At 47.9% G+C, this 20846-nt stretch overlaps 1 protein-coding gene across 1 annotated transcript in view; it reads right to left on the bottom strand.

The window, feature by feature from the left end:
* CDYL2 (chromodomain Y like 2) overlaps positions 1-20846 on the bottom strand; it is a 161906-nt gene that overhangs the window by 24728 nt on the left and 116332 nt on the right. Inside the window, exon 3 of the mRNA XM_043435235.1 lies at positions 1273-1490. Within this exon, the coding sequence (XP_043291170.1) occupies positions 1273-1490 (218 nt within the window). The remainder of the gene's footprint in view (positions 1-1272; positions 1491-20846) is intronic.

The following is a 20846-nucleotide window of genomic DNA, read 5'->3' as shown; positions in this document are numbered from 1 at the left end:
GAATTTCCTCAAACTCACGTCCATTGAGTCGGTGATGCCATCCAACCATCTCATCCTCTGCCATCCCCTTCTCCTTCTGCCTTCAATCATTCCCAGTAAGAGGGTCTGTTCCAATGAATTGGCTCTTTATGACCCAGCAATTCCATAATTAGGAATATAACCAAGAAAACCTTATGTTCACACAAAAACATATACACAAATGTTCATAGCAATATTATGCAAGATAGTCAAAAGTGGAAAGTGCAAGTGTTAGTCGCTCAGGTGTGTCCAACTCGTTGGGACCCTGTGGGGTGTAGCCCCGCAGGCTCCTCTGTCCATGGGATTCTCCAGGCAAGAATACTGGAGTGGGTTGCCATTTCCTGCTCCAGAGGATCTTCCCAACCCAGGGATCGAACCCAGGTCTCCTCCATTGCAGGCAGATTCTTTACCACTGAGCCACCAGGGAAGTCTTCGCCAAAAGTGGAGCCAACCCAAATGTCCCTCAACTGGAGAACTAATAGACAAAGTGTGGCCTACCCGCACACAGAAGAGGGATGAGGCACTGATCATGCTGCCACAGGGACAAACCCCTCAAACACTGGGCTGAGTAAAATAAACCAGCCATGGAAGGCCATGTATTGCACAATTTCTGCATCTATGAAATACCCAGAAGAGGCAAATCCATAGAGACAGGAAGGAGGTTAGTGGTTGCCAGGGACGTGGGAAGAGAGAATGGGGTGACTGCTAAAGGGCACAGGGTTTCCTTTAGGGGTGATGGAAATGTTCTGGAATTAGCGCTGATCGTCACAGAACTTTGTGAATACACTAAATACCACTGAACTGTACATTTTAAAAGGATAAAGTTTATGGTATGTGGATTATATGTCAGTTTAAAAAAACTGTAAGTGAGCTGAGTGACTATAATTCCATCTGTATCAGACATGCGGACTACCATGCAGTTTTGCTGGAGAAGCCCAAGATGTGATGTTTGGTTTCTGGGGCTAATACTGATTAATTTTGTGACCACGATCAGTTTACTGAATCTCTCTGTTTCCCAGGGTCTTCATCTTCAAAATGGGATACTGTAGTCACGGATCATAAAGATCAGACAGATGACGTACGTGGTGAGATCAGCAAATCGGGTCCGCAGGTCCAGTCTGCCTGGGTGTGGAGGGCCCAGAGAGCCAGCACCGCCCCCCGCCCCCCGCGTCCCGCCCCTCTCACTTCGGGGGTCAGCGCGTTGTTGTCAGAGGGCCCAGAGAGCCAGCCTCACCCCCGCCCCGCCCCGCTCACCTCGGGGGTCAGCGCGTTGTTGTCCGAGGTCTGGCTGGACAGCAGGATGTGCGTGAAGCCCTCTTCCTTCCGCACGACGATGTCCCGAAACCGACAGTTGCTCTCGTTCTGGCGGACGCTGTACCTGAGCCTCTTGTCGAAGACGTAGTCCTTCTCGGCTTCCAGCTTCCGCTTCACCGGGCTGTGCAGGCCGAGGCCTCCGTTGGTCAGAGCAGAGCCTTCCAAAATCAAACACACAGGGTGAGAGGCTGACCGCGGGACAGTCACACCGCAGCGAGGCGGGAGAGCTCTCAGACTCCACGGAAAGGCTGGGATGCGGCTGGGGCCTCCGGGCAGCCTCTGCTCCGGGTGGTGAAAGGCTATAGCTCCCAACACGGGAGAGCACAAAGAGGGCTCTCTGTGAAGGACCCTGAGCGATCCTTGATTCCCTCTCCCACACATCCACCTGTGAGTGCCCGGGTTCTGCCTGGATGCCTTCAGCAACGACAGATCCAGGAATGGTCCCCAAATAAGGCAAACTGCAAGCCAAAAATACTGCAGCTTTACTCAAAATTTACTCAAAAATTGGGAAGCAACCAATATGCCCTTGGGCTTCCCTTGTGGCTCAGCTGGTAAAGAATCCGCCCGCAATGCGGAAGACCTAGGTTCAATCCCTGGGTTGGGAAGATGCCCTGGAGAAGGAAAAGGCTACCCACTCCAGTATTCTGGCCTGGAGAACTCCAAGGACTGTATAGCCCAAGGGGTCACAAAGAGTCAAACAGGACTGAACGACTTTCACTTTCAATATGCCCTTTACTAGGTGAATGGATAAACAAACTCTGGTTCATTCACACAGTAGAATATTATTTGGCATAAAAAGAAGTCCACTATCAAGCCACAAAAATGCATGAATGACTCTTAAATGCACATCACTAAGTGAAACAAGCCAATCTGAAAAGGTGAGACACGTTGTATGATTCCAATTACATGACATCTCAGAAAAGGCAAAAGCATAGAAAAAGTAAAAAGATCGTTGGTGGCCAGGGGTTCAGGTGGAGTAAGAGGGGGGCTCAACTGGTGAAATGTAGGGACTTTTTTAGGACAGTGAAACCACTCCGCAAGATATCATGATGGCGAACATGAGACCACGAACATGTGCTGAAACCTGAGGAACTTTACAGCATAGACACCTTTGTGGTCGTTCTTCGGTCGCTAAGTCGTGTCCAACTCTTTGCGACCCAATGAACTGCAACACGCCAGGCTTCCCTGTCCTTCAGTAACTCCTGGAGTGTGCTCAGATTCATGTCCATCCAAGGATGGGACGCAGAATGTGATAAAAACAATCTAACTGTATGACAAGCGTATGAAACCACCTCCCTGAAGGGGGATGGGGGAAAGGTCCTGACCGAAGTAATTTTAGGAATGAGTGGAGTCTGTCAAACTAAAAATAACCTGCATGGAAGCACTGTAGTCCAGTTGATAAAGCTGATTCCTACAGAGGTAAATTGTTGTTGTTGCTTAGTCACTAGGTCATGTCTGACTCTTTGCCACCCCGTGGACTGTAGCCCACAGGCTCCTCTGTCCATGGGATTTCCCAGGCAAGAATACTGGAGTGGGTTGCCACCTCCTTCTTCAGGGGATCTTCCTGACCTAGGGATAGAACCTGCAACCTTCTGCCCTGCAGGCAGATTTCTTACCACAGACCCACTGGGCTTCCCTGGTGGCTCAGATGGAGTGGAGGAGACCTGGGTTCAATCCCTGAGTTGGGAACATCCCCTGAGGAGGGAATGGCAATCCACTCCAGTATTCTAGCCTGGAGAATCCCATGGACGGAGGGGCCTGTGGGCTACAGTCCACGGGGTCGCAAAGAGCTGGACACGACTGAGCGACTTCACTTTCACTTTCACCCGAGAAGCCCGCGGAGGTAAGTGGAGGTAAGTAGGAGCTCAGAATTCTGACATCAGACATGGATGCTGGAGCTGAACAATTATGTAAATAGATGGCAAGTGGGAGTGGAAGGTTTCTCTGTTTGAGTGGGAGTTTGCAGAGAAGCAAAGGGAAGGAGCCAAAATGATCCATGTGGTGATGGATGAGCCCTGAAGACATCAGTATGAACCTAACACAGGTACAGATGGTTACATACAGAAATATTCCTAGATAAGCGTGTCTATGCAGGTTAGTATACACACATGTATTTCCTCGCTCTGTTGGCTGAGAAGGCCCAGAGTCTGGCATCCCAATAGCAGTGGGCACCCCAGGAGCCCAGGTCTTGGTTTCTGATAACCATTCTCAATAAAAGGAACAGGGGCTCTCTGGAGAAATAGGTGATTCCAGGACTGGGGCAGGAAACATGCAAGATAAGCTTGCAGAGACTGAAAGGAAGAGAGTAGTAAAACCAAAACCAAAACAAATAACAATCTTCACAATGATAACACCTGTCAAAAGGACATAGGAGTCGACTGAAAGAGCTCTCAATGGCCAAAGATGCAAGAATTTGAGCAATTAAAGTATTAAAAGTACATACTGTGTTATAATTGAAAGTAAAAAATAAATATCCATGAGTCTAGACTGATATAATCAAATGACTGGATAAACGGGAGATAAGAGACATGAATCTGAGCAAACTTCAGGAGATAGTGAAGGACAGGGAAGCCTGGTGTGCTGCAGTCCATGAGGCTGCAAAGAGTCAGACACAACTTAGTGACAGAACAACAAGAACAAGAAATAAATCTTCCATGGAGAAGAATTCCCAATAGTTAACGCAGATGCTCTGCTCTCAAGGAGGCAGAACATAGCTTCTTTAAGGGTGAGCTTCACACCTTGCAAATGGTGTAGAAAGTGGGGGAAGGGGCATAGTCAGGGAAGAGGAACAGTGGAGAAACCTGGCTGGGGCAGATGGAGAAGCCAAAGCCCCGTCTGCCACGTGATCAAGACCAACACGACAGGGATAAGTCAGGGCGTGGCGTGCACTCCTGACATAATGTGAGGGAGAAGGCGCTGGACCTCTGGGGGCTTCCTCTCAGAAACCTACAACCCCAGTCTAATCATGAGAAACACACAGACAAATCCCAGTTGACGGGCATTCTATAAAATACCTAATCATTGTACTGCAAGACTGTGAAGGTCATCAAAACCCAAGAAAATCAGAGAAACTGTCTTAGGGCAGAGGATCCTAAGGAGACATGACAACTAAATGTGATGTGGGATCCTGGATGGGATCGTGGGATAGATAGTAGGATAAGGTATGGATTTTAGTTAATAATACTATATGGATTAGCAGTTCATTGACTGTAACACATGGACCATGCTAGTTTAAGATGTCATAAAAACAGGAGAGGCTGAGTACAGGGTATACATAGGAACTCTCTGTATTTTCTTTCCAAATTTCCTGGAAATCTAAAACTATTTAGAAAATAAAGTTTCCTTTAAAGAACACATTAAAATTAACTTTTGTTTGTTTGTTTGTTTCTGGGTAAACTTACTTTTTTATTTATTTATTTTCATTTATTTTTATTAGTTGGAGGCTAATTACTTTACAATATTGTAGTGGTTTTTGCCACACATTGGCATGAATCAGCCATGGATTTACATGTGTTCCCCATCCCGATCCCCCTTCCTGCCTCCCTCCCCATCCCATCCCTCTGGGTCTTTTAAAAAAAGAAAACTATACCCCAGGTGATTCTGACATTCAGACGGGTTTTTGAGTCCCTAGACCAGTGGTTCTTACACTTGAGCAGACCCCTGGATCACCTGGAGAAGGTTCAACCAGCCAGCTGGGCGCACCCCAGGCTGTGGCCCCTGCCCGAGGGACCGGACTGTGAGAACCAGGCTCAGGACAACTGTCAAGGTGGACTCAGATTCTCAATGAGCACGGGGGTGGGGGTGGGCCTTGGAATCACAAGAAGCAAGCCAAAGGCAGAGACCAGGAAATGCTGTGCTGGAGCCCTCTCCTACCCCACCGAGATGAGCGCCCAGCCCCAAAAGGGCACAGAAGCACCAGCCCCCATGTCATCAGACAGCCTCTGAGAAGCCTCCTCATCTTGTCCCTTTCCATTACCCAAAGTGACAGGGCTTTGTCAAACACCACGATGCAGGTAAACGATTCAATGAACTCCGGAAAGCAAGCGTGAGCATTTAATTAAAAGGCTCATGGAAAGGGAGCTTTCTTCAGGGTCAACCTCAAAACCTCCAGCTCCTGAGAAAGCCTTCCTAATTGGAGCCGGCAGATGCGTGCCGGGGACCTGCTGGCAGAGGTTAGCGCATCACGGGAGCTGCTCTCAGCGGCGGCCACCCAGCTCGCCCGTGAGAAGTCAGAGGCTCAGGGCTCCGCAACGGCAGTGTTTTCCCTGGGGCTGGCAGAGGTCTGACCACCTCTCCTGCCCTGCAACCAAGTCAAGGTGCTGGTTTCCTTTACATCAAGGAGGAGGACCTGAGGGTTACCTTTTCTGAGCAGCTCTATAAGCTGCCTGTAAATTGCTCAGCAGTCCTACAAATCTGCCCTTCTTAGTCCATTTTGCAGATGAGGAGAAGTGAGGCGCTTGCGGGAAGCCACAAAGGTTTTAAATGGCAGAGCCAGGATTAGAGGCAACTGCCCCTCCTTTTCTTCATTCATTCAGAATCTAATGAGTTATCACCTCCTATGGGTCAGCCGTCACACTAGATGTTGGAGGTCCAACAAAAATCAGAGAAATAAGGCCCATGCCCTCCCAGAGCGTGCTTCATGCCCTCCCAGAGGGTGGGAGATAGAAAGGAAACAAATAGAGCAATCATTAAAATAATGATAAATGGGAAAAGATAGGGTGATGTGATAAAGAATACTGGGGGTTCTCGGTGAAGGAGCCCATGGTCTTTCTGTTAAAGCATAAGGGGAAGCGGCCCCTAAGGGACTGTCTGACCAAATAATCCATAAAACTATATAAGAAAACAGACCCATATATCTATTATCTACCAGGACACAGGGCTTGCATCACGAATGCTAACTTGGAGGACACACCATCTCTGGGTCAAGGAAGGCAGGAAGCCTCCGTGAGGGCCTGGATTCACTCACATACAGTAGCATTAAGTCACCTTTCTGAGCCCCACTCCGCCCTCCCACAGAGCTGCTCTCAAAGCTGCTACCCTTCTGGGGCACCATGCCTCCAGAGAGACAGGGGAGGCTGGCGGGGAAGGTACCCCAGGGAACAGAATACGCCGGAAGCAGGGAAGTTCGGGGCTTTGCAGCCAGACAGCATGGGAATCCCAGCACTGTGTCTGCTCATCGGGAGAAGCTTGAAGCCCATGAGCTCTCCCAGTGGTGTCTCCTTCGTTATAAGCTGGCGTCAGTGGTACCTGTTTTTGAGGGTTGTTTTCGTGTTAATTTAATTAAGGAACCAACATGGGATTAGCAAGTGTGTGGCTCATTCCAGGCACTTTCAGAAACGTTAGCTGAAGGACGCCAAGTCACTCCAAAACTGAGTCCGTGTAGCCCCAGGTCTCCTGCTCCCAGCCCCACATGCTGCCTCCAAGCCCAGGACATGGGTCCAGGAGAGATGGGGCGTTCCAAGGCGAGAGGGGCTGACCACCTGATGAGGCCGAAAGCCAGAGTGAAACCCAGCAATGGACCAGCCTTCAAAGCCCACACCCCTCCTCTCAGGCTGCAAGGCTGGGGGTTCACTATTCCCGCTGCACCTCCACTTTCCACACATGGAACGGGAGATGCCATCCCTGCCTCTCAGGATGATCAGGCTGGGTTCTTTCCTTCCATTCCCTTCAAGCCTTCTCATGTTCCTTCCTTCCAAGTACAAAGGAGTATTTCCCACTAAGAAGGCCCCACAGAATCTCCCTCTCACACAGCCCCTCTGCTCCAGACATGCAGAAGTGATGGATACAAAACTGGGCTCACAAACAAGATGATCATCTCTGTGTGAGAGGCAGAGACCAACACAAAGCTCGCCATGGGGGTGGGCGCCGGGAGAGACGGGCAGGAAGGGGACATAGGGGCAGCAGGACTCACGTCTCCCACATGAGGTGGGAGGATGCACCCGGGGGTTGGAAACCAGGGGACGGCGTGATGTCCTCCACGAAAGACAGAACAGCGACAACAAAGCCACATGCTGCCCACAGCCAAGGCTTTATTGGGACCTCTGGGCCAGGTAGAGGGAGAGAGAGGAAGCAAAGAAAGACAAAACCAACTTCCCTCTTGAAATGAGCCTCTTCGCCAAAATTTCAAAACAGGAAGATATCTAATGCTTAGGATTCTGTCTGATAAAATCAACGCTGGTGACACAAACAGCTCCAAATCAAATCAAACAAATATTATGAGACAATATGACACGGACTTTAAAATAGGAATGCGTAGAATGCTCCAAGTGATAGATGTGAGGGAAACAGTCATTTAAAATAAATAAATTCTCAGATAAAAGCAGACAGAAAGGAAAAGAGCACAGGGGTAAGGTAAAGAACTAATTAAAAAGCAAATGACAAAGAGGAAAGAAATTGCATGTCACGGATAAAAGATCCCCAGACTAAAGAAAATTTAAACACTGAGGACAAAAAGACCAAAATTCCTCCAGGGGGAAAAAACAGACAGAAGATATGGACAGATAATCCACAAATATCACATAAAAATAGCTCTTATGGGTAAGAAAAGAATTCAACTTCGTTCAAAAGAATAATGCAAACTAAAATTCAGAATGAAAGAAATGAACATTAAAACTACACTTCTTACCCATTCACTTGGCAAAAGTTTATAATTTTGACAATATACTCTTCTAGAGAAGATGTGGGGAGTCAGGCATTCCTTATTGGTGGGTGGAATGCAAATGGTAGAACTGCTATGGAAGAGAATTTGGCAATCTGTGAGAAAACTGTTCATGCACTTACTCTCAACACAGCAATCCCACTTCTAGAAACATGACGTAAAATATGTACCTATAAACATACATATATATGTATATATAAGATGATTCCTTACAGCATTATTCACAACTGCAAAACACTATAACTACCTAAACATCCAAGCACAGATTGGGGAGATTAAACTATGGTGCATCCACACAATGGAATACTATGCAACTGTAAAAAGAATGAAAACTATTTCTAGGAACTAATGAGTGATTTCCAAAACGTACCTTCAAGTGAAGACAGGCAAGGTATAAAAGTATTTTACCTTTAGTGTAAGAAAGAAGGGGAACTAGACAAATTTGCTTACTTTTGCAAAAAGAAAACAGAGGAAGGGTTAACTAGAAAATGATTAAATTGGTTACCCACAATGGTTGGCAGAGAGAACAGAATAGAAGGGGGGGAGAAGGAGTGTATATAAATAACTGAATCACTTTACACCTAAAACTAATACAACATTGTAAATTAACTATACTTCAATAAAAACAAACAAAACCACAGAAAATATCACTGGGTAAAGAGGCATGATGTATGCAATCTACACTTAAATGGTTCAGAAAAAGAAAAATGATTTGTATATAATCTGTATAATCACTTGTACATAAGTTCTAAGTGTGTATATATGTGTGAGTCTATATAATTACCTATACATGTACATACACACAGATATATACACAAAGAAAGAGAGAGCAAACACGGTAAAATGTTCAGTTCAGTTCAGTTCAGTCACTCAGTTGTGATCAACTCTTCATGACCCTATGAACCACAGCATGCCAGGCCTCCCTGTCTATCACCAACTCCTGGAATTCACCCAAACCCATGTCTGTTGAGTCAGTGATGCCATCCAACCATCTCATCCTCTGTTGTCCCCTTCTCCTCCTGCCCCCAATCCCTCTAAGCATCAGGGTCTTTTCCAGTGAGTCAGCTCTTTGCATCAGGTGGCCAAAGTATTGAAGTTTCAGCTTCAACATCAGTCCTTCCAGTGAACACCCAGGACTGATCTCCTTTAGGAAGGACTGGCTGGATCTCCTTGCAGTCCAAGGGACTCTCAAGAGTCTTCTCCAACACCACAGTTCAAAAGCATCAATTCTTCGGTGCTCAGCCTTCTTTATAGTCCAACTCTCTCATCCATACATGACCACTGGAAAAACCATAGCCTTGACTAGACAGACATCTCTGCTTTTCAATATGCTGTCTAGGTTGGTCATAACTTACTGGTAAATCCAAAAAGGGGTTCTTTTACAATGTTTGCTGTAAGTATGAAATTATTTGAAAACTAAAAGTTGTATATGCTAAATATATAAATATATGTGTGTGTGTGTGTGTGTATATATATATATATATATATATATATATATTCTGAAAATAAGAATCAAATTAAAATTCCATACAAGGAATACCTCTAGGGAAGAAATATTTGAAGAAATAATGGTTGAATGTTTTTAAGAACTTAAAGAAAAGACAAATTCTTAGTTTGAAAGAGCACTCTGAGTATAAAATAGGATAAACAGACAAATAATAATGAAACTGCAGAATGTCCCAGACAAAGAAAAAATCTTAAAATATAGCATGGAGAGAAAAAAACACATTCTCAAAAAGGAATATCAGATTGATAGCAAAAGCAGTTAACAGAGGCCTGAAAAAAAAAGAACTTCCATCAAAATGCTGACAGAGAATAACTCTCAGCCAAGAATTTTATACCCAGCTAAAACCACATTTAAAGGACCAGTTAAAGGGGCATTTTTAGATATCCCAAAACTAAAAGAGTTATCACAGACTCTAAAATAATTATAAATAGAAACTTCAGCAAATCAAAAAGTTAATTTGTAGGAAGACAAGAGATACAAGAAACACAGCTGATGGTTTTCAATTTAGTAAATGCAATTCCTGGCTGCAAAAATAACGAAAACAATTTTTGCTGTTTAACAACACTGAGTGAGTGAACAAAACAAAAACATGAGGCTCCTTGAGAAGTCAAAACCAAGTAAGGTCCTCCCTGCTGCATCAACAGGAGGACAGCACATCTGTTAGAAAAAATGTGTAGTTGAATATGTATGCTAAAATTTAAGAGCACAAATATAACCTATGGCTAGCATCCAAATCAGCCCAGAGAGGAAATATATAAAATGTATCAACTCAATTAGAAAGTACAAAAAGGGCCAAGGAAGGGGATGAGAGAAGGAGCAAAGAGACAGAATTACAAAGTGAAATGCAAAATAAAATAGAAGAAAAGACATAAATGATGTTAACAGTCACATTAGTTTGTGAGCAGGTTAGGCTCATATATTAGAAGACAGAGATGACCTGGCTGGAGAAAAGAATCCACAATCCAGAAGTGAGGAAGACTCCCTAAGGACAGACTCTTAAAGACAGATAAAAGCATCTCAACTCAGCTAGTGGGAGAAGGAAACCTGTCCGGTCAAAATAGTGGAAATACTCAAAAAGTGTCAAGAAATGGTGCATAGTTGTCAGTGTGCAGCAGGAAGAGGTGTGTCAGGAAATGCATTGCACTTTGTAAGTTACACAAAGGCAAACAGAAAGCTGGTATGTGAAAGATAAGGGAGCAGCTGCCCTGGGACGAGTGAGGGGTGAGTTTTCCGGGAGGACAGAGGGTAAAGGTCTAGGGGAAGCCACAGAGGACTGGACGGATGAGGGACAGACTGCAGGACATGGCATCCATGTCCGCATTCTCCACCAGGAACATGGCAAACTCTAGCCCTGGAGAGCACCAAGCTCCCTCCAGAGAGCAAGAAGGGAAGGAGTTCAGACAGGACACCAGAGGATGCCATTCCCAGGTGAGGGGTGCATCTTCTGTGCTGGCTTCACATTTAACTCTTATTTAGGATCTAGGGCAGCTCTAGAGAGTCCCTTGACAGCAAGAAGATCAAACCAGTCAATCCTAAAGAAGATCAACCCTGAATAGTCATTGGAACGACTGAGGCTGAAGCTGAAGCTCCAATATTTGCCCACCTGATGCAAAGAGTCAACTCATTGGAAAAGACCCTGATGCTGGGAATGATTGAAGGTAGGAAGAGAAGGGGACGACAGAGGACAAGATGGTTGGATGGCATCCAACTCAATGGACATGAGTTTGAGCAAACTCCGAGAGATAGAAAAGGACAGGGAAGTCATGTCCCTCGCTGTAGTCCATGGGATCAGAGTCGGACACAGCTTAGTGACTGAACAAGAATAAGGGCAGTTCTTTGATTATCATGGGCAACTGGGCTCAGAGCCAGCTACATCTGCCCGGAACAGTCTGAGAGGGCTCCTTCCACGATCAGTCCAGCATCATCCTCAAAGTCCTTTCTCTCGATTGCCCACTGTTAACACAGTCATCCTATTTTGTTGAATGCTTATTATGTGATCCACAGAGCTTATGTTGCCTGATCCTGTAAGGCACTGTTTCATCCACATTTCACAGGTGAGAAAAGCAAAACCCAAGGTCATGCCCCTGGGAAGGGCCAGGATACAGTTCAAACTCCGAACATCCTGACTTCAAACGTGATGCCTGACTCAAGCAACAAGACTCGGAAGCCTAAAACTGGTCTTGGGCTCTCCTGCTCTGAGGGACCTTCTGCATTTTGTTCCCCCGAGAGACCACTGAAAAACGTCAGAAAGAAAATCTGGATGCTGCAGCTGGCTCCAGTGTCCTGTGGAGCTGCTTCCAAGCTGAGCTCATTTTGCTGCATCCTCGTCATCTCTGCACCCACCTGATGCCTCCACCTGACAGCAGGCTCTTCAGAGACAAGCCTGAGAGCCACTCGCTCTGTGTCTGCAGGACGGAGCACAGTGCCTGGAAGGCAGCCGTGGTCATCCAGCAAATGGAGGAGTGAAAAACAAATCTCGGAGACCAACCAGAGCAGCCTCCTGGCAGCAAAGGCCAACCTCATATTCAACGCTCTCAGTTTTGAGACACATTCCACGTTCATTTCTCAACACATTGGTCATACTTCCGAACCTTGGTATGAGTCTCATGCATGGAGAAGATAATGGTTTCCTGAAACCAGGCTGCTCTCACACCTTGATGACTAACTTGTACCTACATCACACTTGGCCCTTCTGCTTCCTAACAGCCGGGCGAGACCTTCACCTCTCAGAGACGCCCGAGGAAAAGAATACGGTGTGAGTGCTATGAAGTTTCCTCCCCTTGCGAAGAAAATAGTAGCACCTGCTTGGGGCGCGAGCCATCAGGACGCAGAAGGAAGGTATCTCCAGACCAGAGACACTGTTTCCCAGAACGTCTTTCGCCCTGGTAAAGGTCTCATCCTTCTCAACGCGGCCTTTCTGAGACCTGCTCTCTAATTCTTCCAGAGCAGTTCATCCCTCATCTAGAGGCTGCTGGCACATCGTTTTCCTTTTTTTTTTTTTTAACAGTCTTTACTGTCCCTCCCTTCATTCATTCAGCGTGCAATTAATAAATGCCCAGGACAAACCTGGCTCCTGGGATACACTGATGGGCAGAAAGAGAGATGGAGTCTGTGCTTAAGAACTTACAGTCTGGGGACTTCCCTGGTGGCCTAGTGGCTAAGACTCTGCACTCCCAATGAGGGGGGGGAACTAGATGAGGTCAGGGAACTAGATCCCACATGGCACAACTAAGACTTCTCATGCTGCAACTAAAGATCCCTCATCCCGAGGCATAGCCAAATAAATAAACATATATTAAACAAGAACTTACAGTCCAATTTAACACTGTCCAAGAGAACCCCCTGCAGTGCTGGAAATGTTTGCTATCTGCACAGCCACATAGGGCTACTGAAAGTTTAAAAAACTTGTCTGATTTTGATGAACTGAAGTTTAACGTTAGCCACGTGAGGCTGGTGGTGCCACGTTGGGCAGTGTAGGTGATCACGCCGCAGGAGAATTACCCCACGTGCCTTGCAAACCCTGACATGGCACAGGCGCGTCTGGCCCCCTCTTCACACATACACAGATTCTTAAAGGCAAGGCCGTGTCAGCCACTCCTGTGTCTTTACATGGCAATGATAAAGAATCCGCCTGCCAGTGAAGGAGATGCAAGAGGTGAGGGTTCGATCCCTGAGTCGGGAGGATCCCCTCGAGGAGGAAATGGCAACCTGCTCCAGTATGCTTGCCTGGAAAACCCCATGGACAGAGGAGCCTGGCGGGGCCACAGTCCATGGGGTTGCAAAGAGTCGGACATGACTGAGCTTTGAAACCAGCGCAGCCGGCAGGCAGAAGTGGCTCAGTCATGCTGAACAAATGAATGAGTGCATGCCACACACAGCAGAGGGCCTAGAGAAGTTTCTGCCTCCTGACCCAAACCAGGAGAGCGAGAGGCTGGACAGCAGGACGAGAACACAGTGAGGGATCTGCCCGGGTCCCCCACCCACACCCCCCACACGAAGGTGCGAGTGTGAGGCCTTTCCCCTGGCTCCTTTTCTCCCAGCATCCCGCTCACAATCACCGTCTGCGGGAAGCAGACACCACTCACAGAGGCGAGGGAGGCCTGCGAGCAGCCGCCACCCCGGAGCGCCGAGGCCTGCAAGCTGTGGAGCAGGCTGGGCGAAGGGGAGGCTTAAAATAGACAAGAGAGGATTCATCAGTTCCGCAGTTGAGGGAAACCGTCCTTTGTTGACGGCGGGGTGAGGGCTTTCCAGCTGCAGTTCTTAGAAGAGAAAGTGATAGTTCCTACACTTGAGAACTGTTTCCTGGTCTGTGGTTGACGCACCAAAGATCCCTAAAGCGTGGCCAGGTCTCAGGGTGCAGAGCTAACACGCCCGGTCCTCTTCTGTCTCAGCCGGGAGGAACGAGCTGCTGCCCGCAGACTCCGCAGATGGGGGCAGCAGCTTCTTTCTGCAGAAACGGGGCTGGGGTTCAGGTGTTTGGAGGTGGGCGGAGTATGGGGGTTGGCGGTGGTGCTGAAGTTGAAAACACCCTCCAATCACCCCACTCTCTCATATCGAAGAGTTCAAAGAGCCCAACATACACTCAATACTTGTATGGTCATTTCGCAGCTGGTCCTTGTCCCAGCCCCTAACCATCACCATGGACATTATCCCTGATCTCAGGGCTGAATTCAACAGCAAAGCTCAAGTTTATAGGTATGTTCAAAAAAAAGAATCTTCCTTTAGGCAGTATGCTAAGTGACACAAGTCAAAGATAGATACTGTATGATATTGTTTATGCTGTGAAAACTAAAAAAACACAACAAAATAGTGAATAGAACAAACAAACAAAAAAAGCAGTAGACACACAGACCTAAGAGCAAATTAATGGTTACCAATGCGGAGGGGAGAGGCACTATGGGGAGGGGGTGAGAGAGGTATAAAAATTATTGGGTATAAGACAGGCTCTAGGATGTATGGTACAACATGGGGAATATAGCCAATATTCGGTAATAATTGTAAATGGACTGTAATGTTTAAAATTGTATTAACAAATAAATAACCAAATTTTTAAAAAAAATCTTCTTTAGCCTCATTAGCTATCATCTGGCATGTTCTAATCATGCCTGATAAAATCCATACACTAGGAATTTCAAGAAAGCTTAGGCTCCCAGGTTACTTCAAACCATTGAGAGCGATGGGCATACATCTTACGATGTCTGTTGTCAGTTCTAAATGTTTTTAACAGCAGAGCATGAATTCAAAATGCAGGATAACCTGATGAAAAGGAAATTTTTTCTAGAGGTGAAATCACATCTCCTGAGTTAAACACCCTATGGTCACAGTGACGCTCAAATATTTGACCAGAATCCTGGCACCCAGAGAAGGATACCCTATCCAGCCGTACCCAATAGCTGAATTTGCTACTGAATTCAGCTCTACGGTCTCCAAAGCAGAAAATGACTCTAATGGAAAGCTGCTTTGTCATTAGTTCTTATCACCCCTCCACTCACAAACTCTGCCTTCTGACCTCACTCTATTTTCCAACCTCAGTTCCCACCCCCGCCCCTTAAACACCCCAACCTCCAGGACGATGTCAAGTTTCCTGCTTCCGGGCCATCTTCAGCAGTCCCCCTGGCCCCGAATGCCACTTCCGTCCACCTTCACACCTGGAGTCCTTGGGGCCACCTGAAAGGCTTCCCTCCCAGGCAGCTGACTTCCTCCCAGGAACAGCCACTCCCTGGGGGCCCCCACGGCGGTCTGTCTAGGCCCTTCCTGAGCGCTTGGCACACTCAGCTTTGTGGCTGGCCACTTGGGAGCATCTGATTCCTTAATTAGTTTAATGAGTTCTTTGGAAGTCCGGGCTTGTCATCTCTAATCCCCAGTTCCCAGCACGCAGTGGCCACAAAATAAACATCTCTTTAACTGGATTGTAGAAAAAAATGATGGTATCAGAAGGCTAAGGGATGGGTTTTCGATAGAGAAGTATTCTCCTCTGTGCTTACGGACAACCCCACCCCTCAGGAAGTTGAAGAGCTGAAGTTAAGAACATAGGTCTAGAACAAGAAAAACTAAAATATAAAATTTTACAGTTTTTAAAATAAATACTAAAACAAAATAACAAAAAGTATAACAAAAAGCTGCCAAAATAACAAAAAGCAACAAAAAATAAATTTAAAAAATTAAAAACAAAAAAACAACATGGATCTGGAGCCCCACCCACTGGATCTGAATCTTGGAGCAGCCACCTTCTGATGGATCAGTTACTTCTCCACAAACCTCGGTTTCCTTATCTGTAAAGGACTGAACCACCAGGGAAGCCCTATCTGTAAAAGGAGGAGAGAAACAGATCACCCCCCACCAGGATTAAATTAGTCACTACATATTATGCTGCTTAGAACCAGGCATGGTGCACAGCCTGGGCTCAACCAATAAATACTGGGTATTTCTGGCATGGTATGGAAACTGATCCTGATGCTGGGAAAGACTGAAGGCAAAAGGAGAACAGGGTGAGAAGGTTAGATAGCCTCACCGACTCAACAGGCATGAACTTGAGCAAACTCTGGGAGATAGTGGAGGACAGGAAAGCCTGTCGTGGCAAAGAGTCAGACACGAGTTAGCAACTGAACAACAACAGAAACTGCCAATTTGTCTTTTCCCCACCAGGTTGCTTTCTTCCCTCAACTGTGAGCACCGTATTCATCAATATACATGAAGAACAAGCCACCGAGCGACCCTCTTCTGGGTACACGATGAGGGTTCGTAGCAGTCACTAAATGTTGGATGAAGAAAGCATAGATGAAGTTGACTGATGATGTCGGAGGTCACTGTTACCTATTTCCTACAAATCTTCTCAATAAAATGCAGTTCCTACTTGTCCAGAACATTCTCCCTTCTCCCCTCTGCCTGACTACACTCTACAGGTCCTTCGGGTCTCAGATTTTATGCTCTTCCACCCTCCTCTCATCTCCTAATCCCGATGGGCTCCTCACTCACTCAGACCGCCCCCACATCCTGGTGCGCTGGCAGGCTGACTGCTTCCTTCCCACGAGAACCTGAGCTGGGTGAAGACAGCAACCATCTCACATACAGCCGTGGCCTCGGCACCCGATTCCACACCTGGCACGCACGGGTGCTCTGTTCACCTGTGGTCAGATGTTTCTGTCTCACCACCAAGTGAGGCTAGGAGATGGTGGTGGGAAGCCAGGCCAGTAGTAAAATGCCTTGCTTAGACTCTGGGGGCTCAGCATGGACCCACTTTCCTCCCATGTGGAGAAGCAGGAGAGGACAAAGAGGCAGAGGGTGCAGAAACCACAGGGCGCTAGTGTGCTAGAGAAGGACAGACTTGGGATCACTGTCACCAAGACGCGGGCAGAAAAGCCGACTCTGACTACCACCGAGGACATGAGTGACAGGCCAGTCATCCCAGCACTCAGAAGTAGGGCCTCTTGAGTTTGCCTGCTGGTTGACATGAACGGAATAGCCACGAAGATCCTAGCGTCAGTGAGCGAGCAGCAGGGCTGTGGCGAGAGGGAGGAAAGCGTGCCTCTGGGTAGAGCAAGAAACCCAACCGTAGGCCATGCCGTCTGAGAAAGGGGAGAAGGGAAATGAACACCCACGGCACTGACCATGCGGGCCCATCCCCTAACCCTCTGCAGGGGCTTCTGTCATCGCCCGTGGACAGAGAGGAAGACCACCGAGGCTCCAAAGCTGCAAGCACCCGCCCAGAGTCACTGTCTCAACAAGAGGCAGTTTGCACTTGAACTCATGGACCCTGTGCCTCCAAAGCCCCTGCTCACTCATTCCAGTCTCTTCCTCACCACTGCTGCCTCCAGAATTCACAGCAAGTTCAAAGGAGAAATCCCAAAGTCCTTTCTGCAAACAGGACTTTGATTAAGAAGTCTGCTTGCGTTTTCTCTGCCACAGCGAAGGACTACACTAAACAGACACGTGACCTGAATGAAATGCGCTCTGCCGTACAAGAACACCCAGAGCCCTTGACAAGGACCGGCAGGGTCTGAGCCCTGGGGCTTCAATAAGAGCTGGGCGCCCACGTGCATATTAAGGGCGGGGAATGAAGTGCAGCCAGTAGGGCTCTTGGCAGGTGGTGATGCGAACAACTGTCAGGCGAGATGCTGAAAAGGAACCCTTCAGCTGAGGAACAGAGCCTAACAAAACATCAGCGGTCCTCTGGGCCACGCTGCGGGAGCGTGATGTTGAGAACCGTGAGACAGCCCAGGATGGGAGGTGCTGCTCAGATGAGGGATGCGGGCACCTGACAGACATGTGAGGATTCACAGGGGCTCGGGGCCCACGGCTCCAAGCAGAAGAGGCTTCCTGCTTCTCTCTCTGCTCCGCTCATTCATTCACCCCCTCATTCGGCAGGTACTTCTGAAGCACCTCCTAGGTGCTGAGCAGTGCTAGGTGTTGGATCGACAAGTGGGAGCAAAACCAGAGACCATCCGTGCTCTCTGGAGCTGACAACCCAGGGAGGGAGGCAGAGGCTATCTGAGAAGTCAGGCTGTGGCCATGACAAGCCAAGGTCCATGCCGTCAGTGAGCAAACGTGGGTCCAGCTGCAAGCCGACAGGAAGCCCACCTACCGGGGAGTCAGGGGGAGCTTCCGTGGGAGGACTGCTGTCAAGTGGAGCCATGAAGGATGAGCAGGTGGGTTAAACGCCCACCTGAGGGCTTGCGGGGAGGGGCCCACGTGTACACGGCACATAGAGACCGCGTGGGGAAGGAGGCGAGGCGAGCCTGACCAGGGAGGCTTCGCAGGCCTGCGGAGTGTGGGCCACACAAAGGGACGCTTCAGTTCCTTCCAGAAAGACTCCTAGCACCATCCCACTGGCCGGCTCCAAGCCACCTGGTTCTTAAGCCAACCCTGCAGCTTCAGCCTTCCCTGCAGGGTGGTCCAGAAAGCTCTTTGTGATGTGGTCTTGTGTACCCACACGCTGATCCTTGGCTTTATGCTTCTGGGGGTGCTGTCATCTTCTCCCACCAGCCCTGCCTTTTCCCTTGCTCACTCTGGCTCATTCTATCAGACTCAACTTGCGTGTCACCTCCTCCAAGAAGTTCTCTCCTAACTCCTTTCCCAAGCTGGCTCTGGCACCCCTACTTGTAACTCCCTCAATACCTTCTGCGTCTCTCTCCACCACGCTATGAGGGACTGCCACGAGACAGTTCCTGGTATACAGCAGTCACTCAATGAGTGCAGTTAACAAATATAACAAGGGATTAAAGTATACAATATAGAAAATGCTCTAAAAAAAAAAAAAAAAGCTTCCCAGATGGCTCAGTGGGTAAAGAATCCATCTGCAATGGGATGCAAGACACTTGGGTGTGATCCCTGGGTTGGGAAGATCCCCTGGAGGAAGGGCATGGCAATGCACTCCAGTATTCTGGCCTGAAGAATCCCACGGACAGAGGAGCCTGGAGGACTACAGCCCATGGGGTTGCAAAGAGTCAAACACGACAAAGCGACTTAGCATGCACACATGCAAGAGAAATGGGCAGAGGACTGAAATAATATAGCTAATATTTATCAAACGTCTACCATGTGCCACCTAATATTCTAAAGGCTTTCTGTGAATGAATTCACTTATTTTTTACCACAACCCCATGAGGCATGATTACATCTACATTTTATGAATGAAGCCTCTGGCCCAGAGAAGCTGAGCGATTTGCCTGAAGCCACGTGGCCAAATGCCTGGCCCACCCACCCTACTGAGAGTCATCCCCTGCTCTGCTTGGCATGACGAGGCTCAGGCCCCTCCCAGGGGAGGAAACACACGTGTTGGGAACGTGAGAAGACGCTCACCCTCATTTGTAGACTAAAATCAGAACTGCAGAGCTTGGAAAAGTGTGATGAAGACTGGCAACAGCTAGGGCTGGCGAGGGTGTGTGTCTCTGGAAGGCGCCTGGACGCCCATCAGAGGGAGGCCAGCTAAGTCCCTGCAAGCCGTGAAAGCCCAGGCAGCCAGAAAGGGGAAGTACATCCACACCCCTGACACAGATGGGAGTTTTAGATTTAAAACACAGTGTTCTCACCACCTCCAGTCTCTACCCAGATGCCACCTTCTCAGTGAGGCCCTGGTTTCTTACATGTGTGTACGCCCACACAGGTGGGACTATCCTTGTTCATCATCCCTTCAACAGATCTCTGAGCAAACAGAACATTTTTACACATGCGACATATAATGTGTAATAAATATAAATAAATATATATACAAGTTGCATAAGCTGAAAGAGTAGTTCAGAATGACCTATAGGGAAATGTGAACATCAGTCACCTCGAAATAGAATTCAGGGGGGAAAAAAAGGAGGGAACTTGAATGTTTAAAAAGCTTACACTTTCCATAGTGTTTCAATTTTTTGAACTAAATTACTTTTTAACTTTAAGAAGAAAGGGAGGGAAGGAGGGAGGAAGGAAAGAAGTCAGGGGGGCGGAAAAGGGAGGGGACATTTTGGGGACCTGCAGTTAGACAGGCTTCCATCCCAGACCATTTCTCTCTCGTGAAAACCACCCTGAAACAGCAGTGAAGGAGTCAATTTTCTGAAAGGTATAAATACTCACAAGAAAAAGAGCAAGAAGGGACAAGAGTAGATACTGCTTTTCACCATGTGGACGGGAAACTGGACAAGGCAAGGCTGAGGTCATGCCCTAAAGTTTCCACCAAGTGCCTGAGAAGGTGTGGCCGAGACGGGGGCCATCCCCCAAAGCCTTTACAGCTCAGGACTCCCAGGTGCCAAGGACTATGGAGAGTGGCCCGGCCCAGCTGTGGACGCCAGAGGGTGGGGGGAGCCCAGAACCGAGTCAGAACTGCAGGAGGCCACCTGAGACTGGGCATCTGGGCTGAGTGCACTGGGGAGGGTGCTGGGCTGGGCAGCCAGAAGTGGACACGTGACTGCAGCGGAGGGTGGTCAATTCCCTTCTTCACTTTTACTGCTGACATATAAGCCAGGAGGAGATTTTGCTATTTCGGTCTTTTCTGGCAGTTCATCCATAATACAGGATCAGAAAGTCATCAGGAAACCCTCAATCAGAAAAGTAGGATCAGTCCTTCCTTTCATGACCCCCCCACCCCCGGCCAAATCAACTGGTCCTGTAATTATAACTAGGGTTGGGTCCCCGAGCATCCCGGCATCTCCTGCCCTGGCTCCGCCAGCCTTCAGAAGTCTCCCTGAGTCTTCCCCTCAACACAAGCCCACCTCCTCCCCAGTCTACCACCCCTCTGTATGAGTCTACTTTCTCCCCAGGTTCAAAGACAAGAGCAGACAAGCCCAAAGACTCAATGAGCATGTGCAGAAAAGACTCGGCCTCAGTGATGAGGTAAGAAATGCAAATCAGAGAGACACTGAAGTTCCTCTT

This window comes from Cervus canadensis, chromosome 18 (genome assembly GCF_019320065.1).
Source record: "Cervus canadensis isolate Bull #8, Minnesota chromosome 18, ASM1932006v1, whole genome shotgun sequence".
NCBI lineage: Eukaryota > Metazoa > Chordata > Mammalia > Artiodactyla > Cervidae > Cervus > Cervus canadensis.
This window is presented reverse-complemented; position numbering and strand designations above follow the sequence as displayed.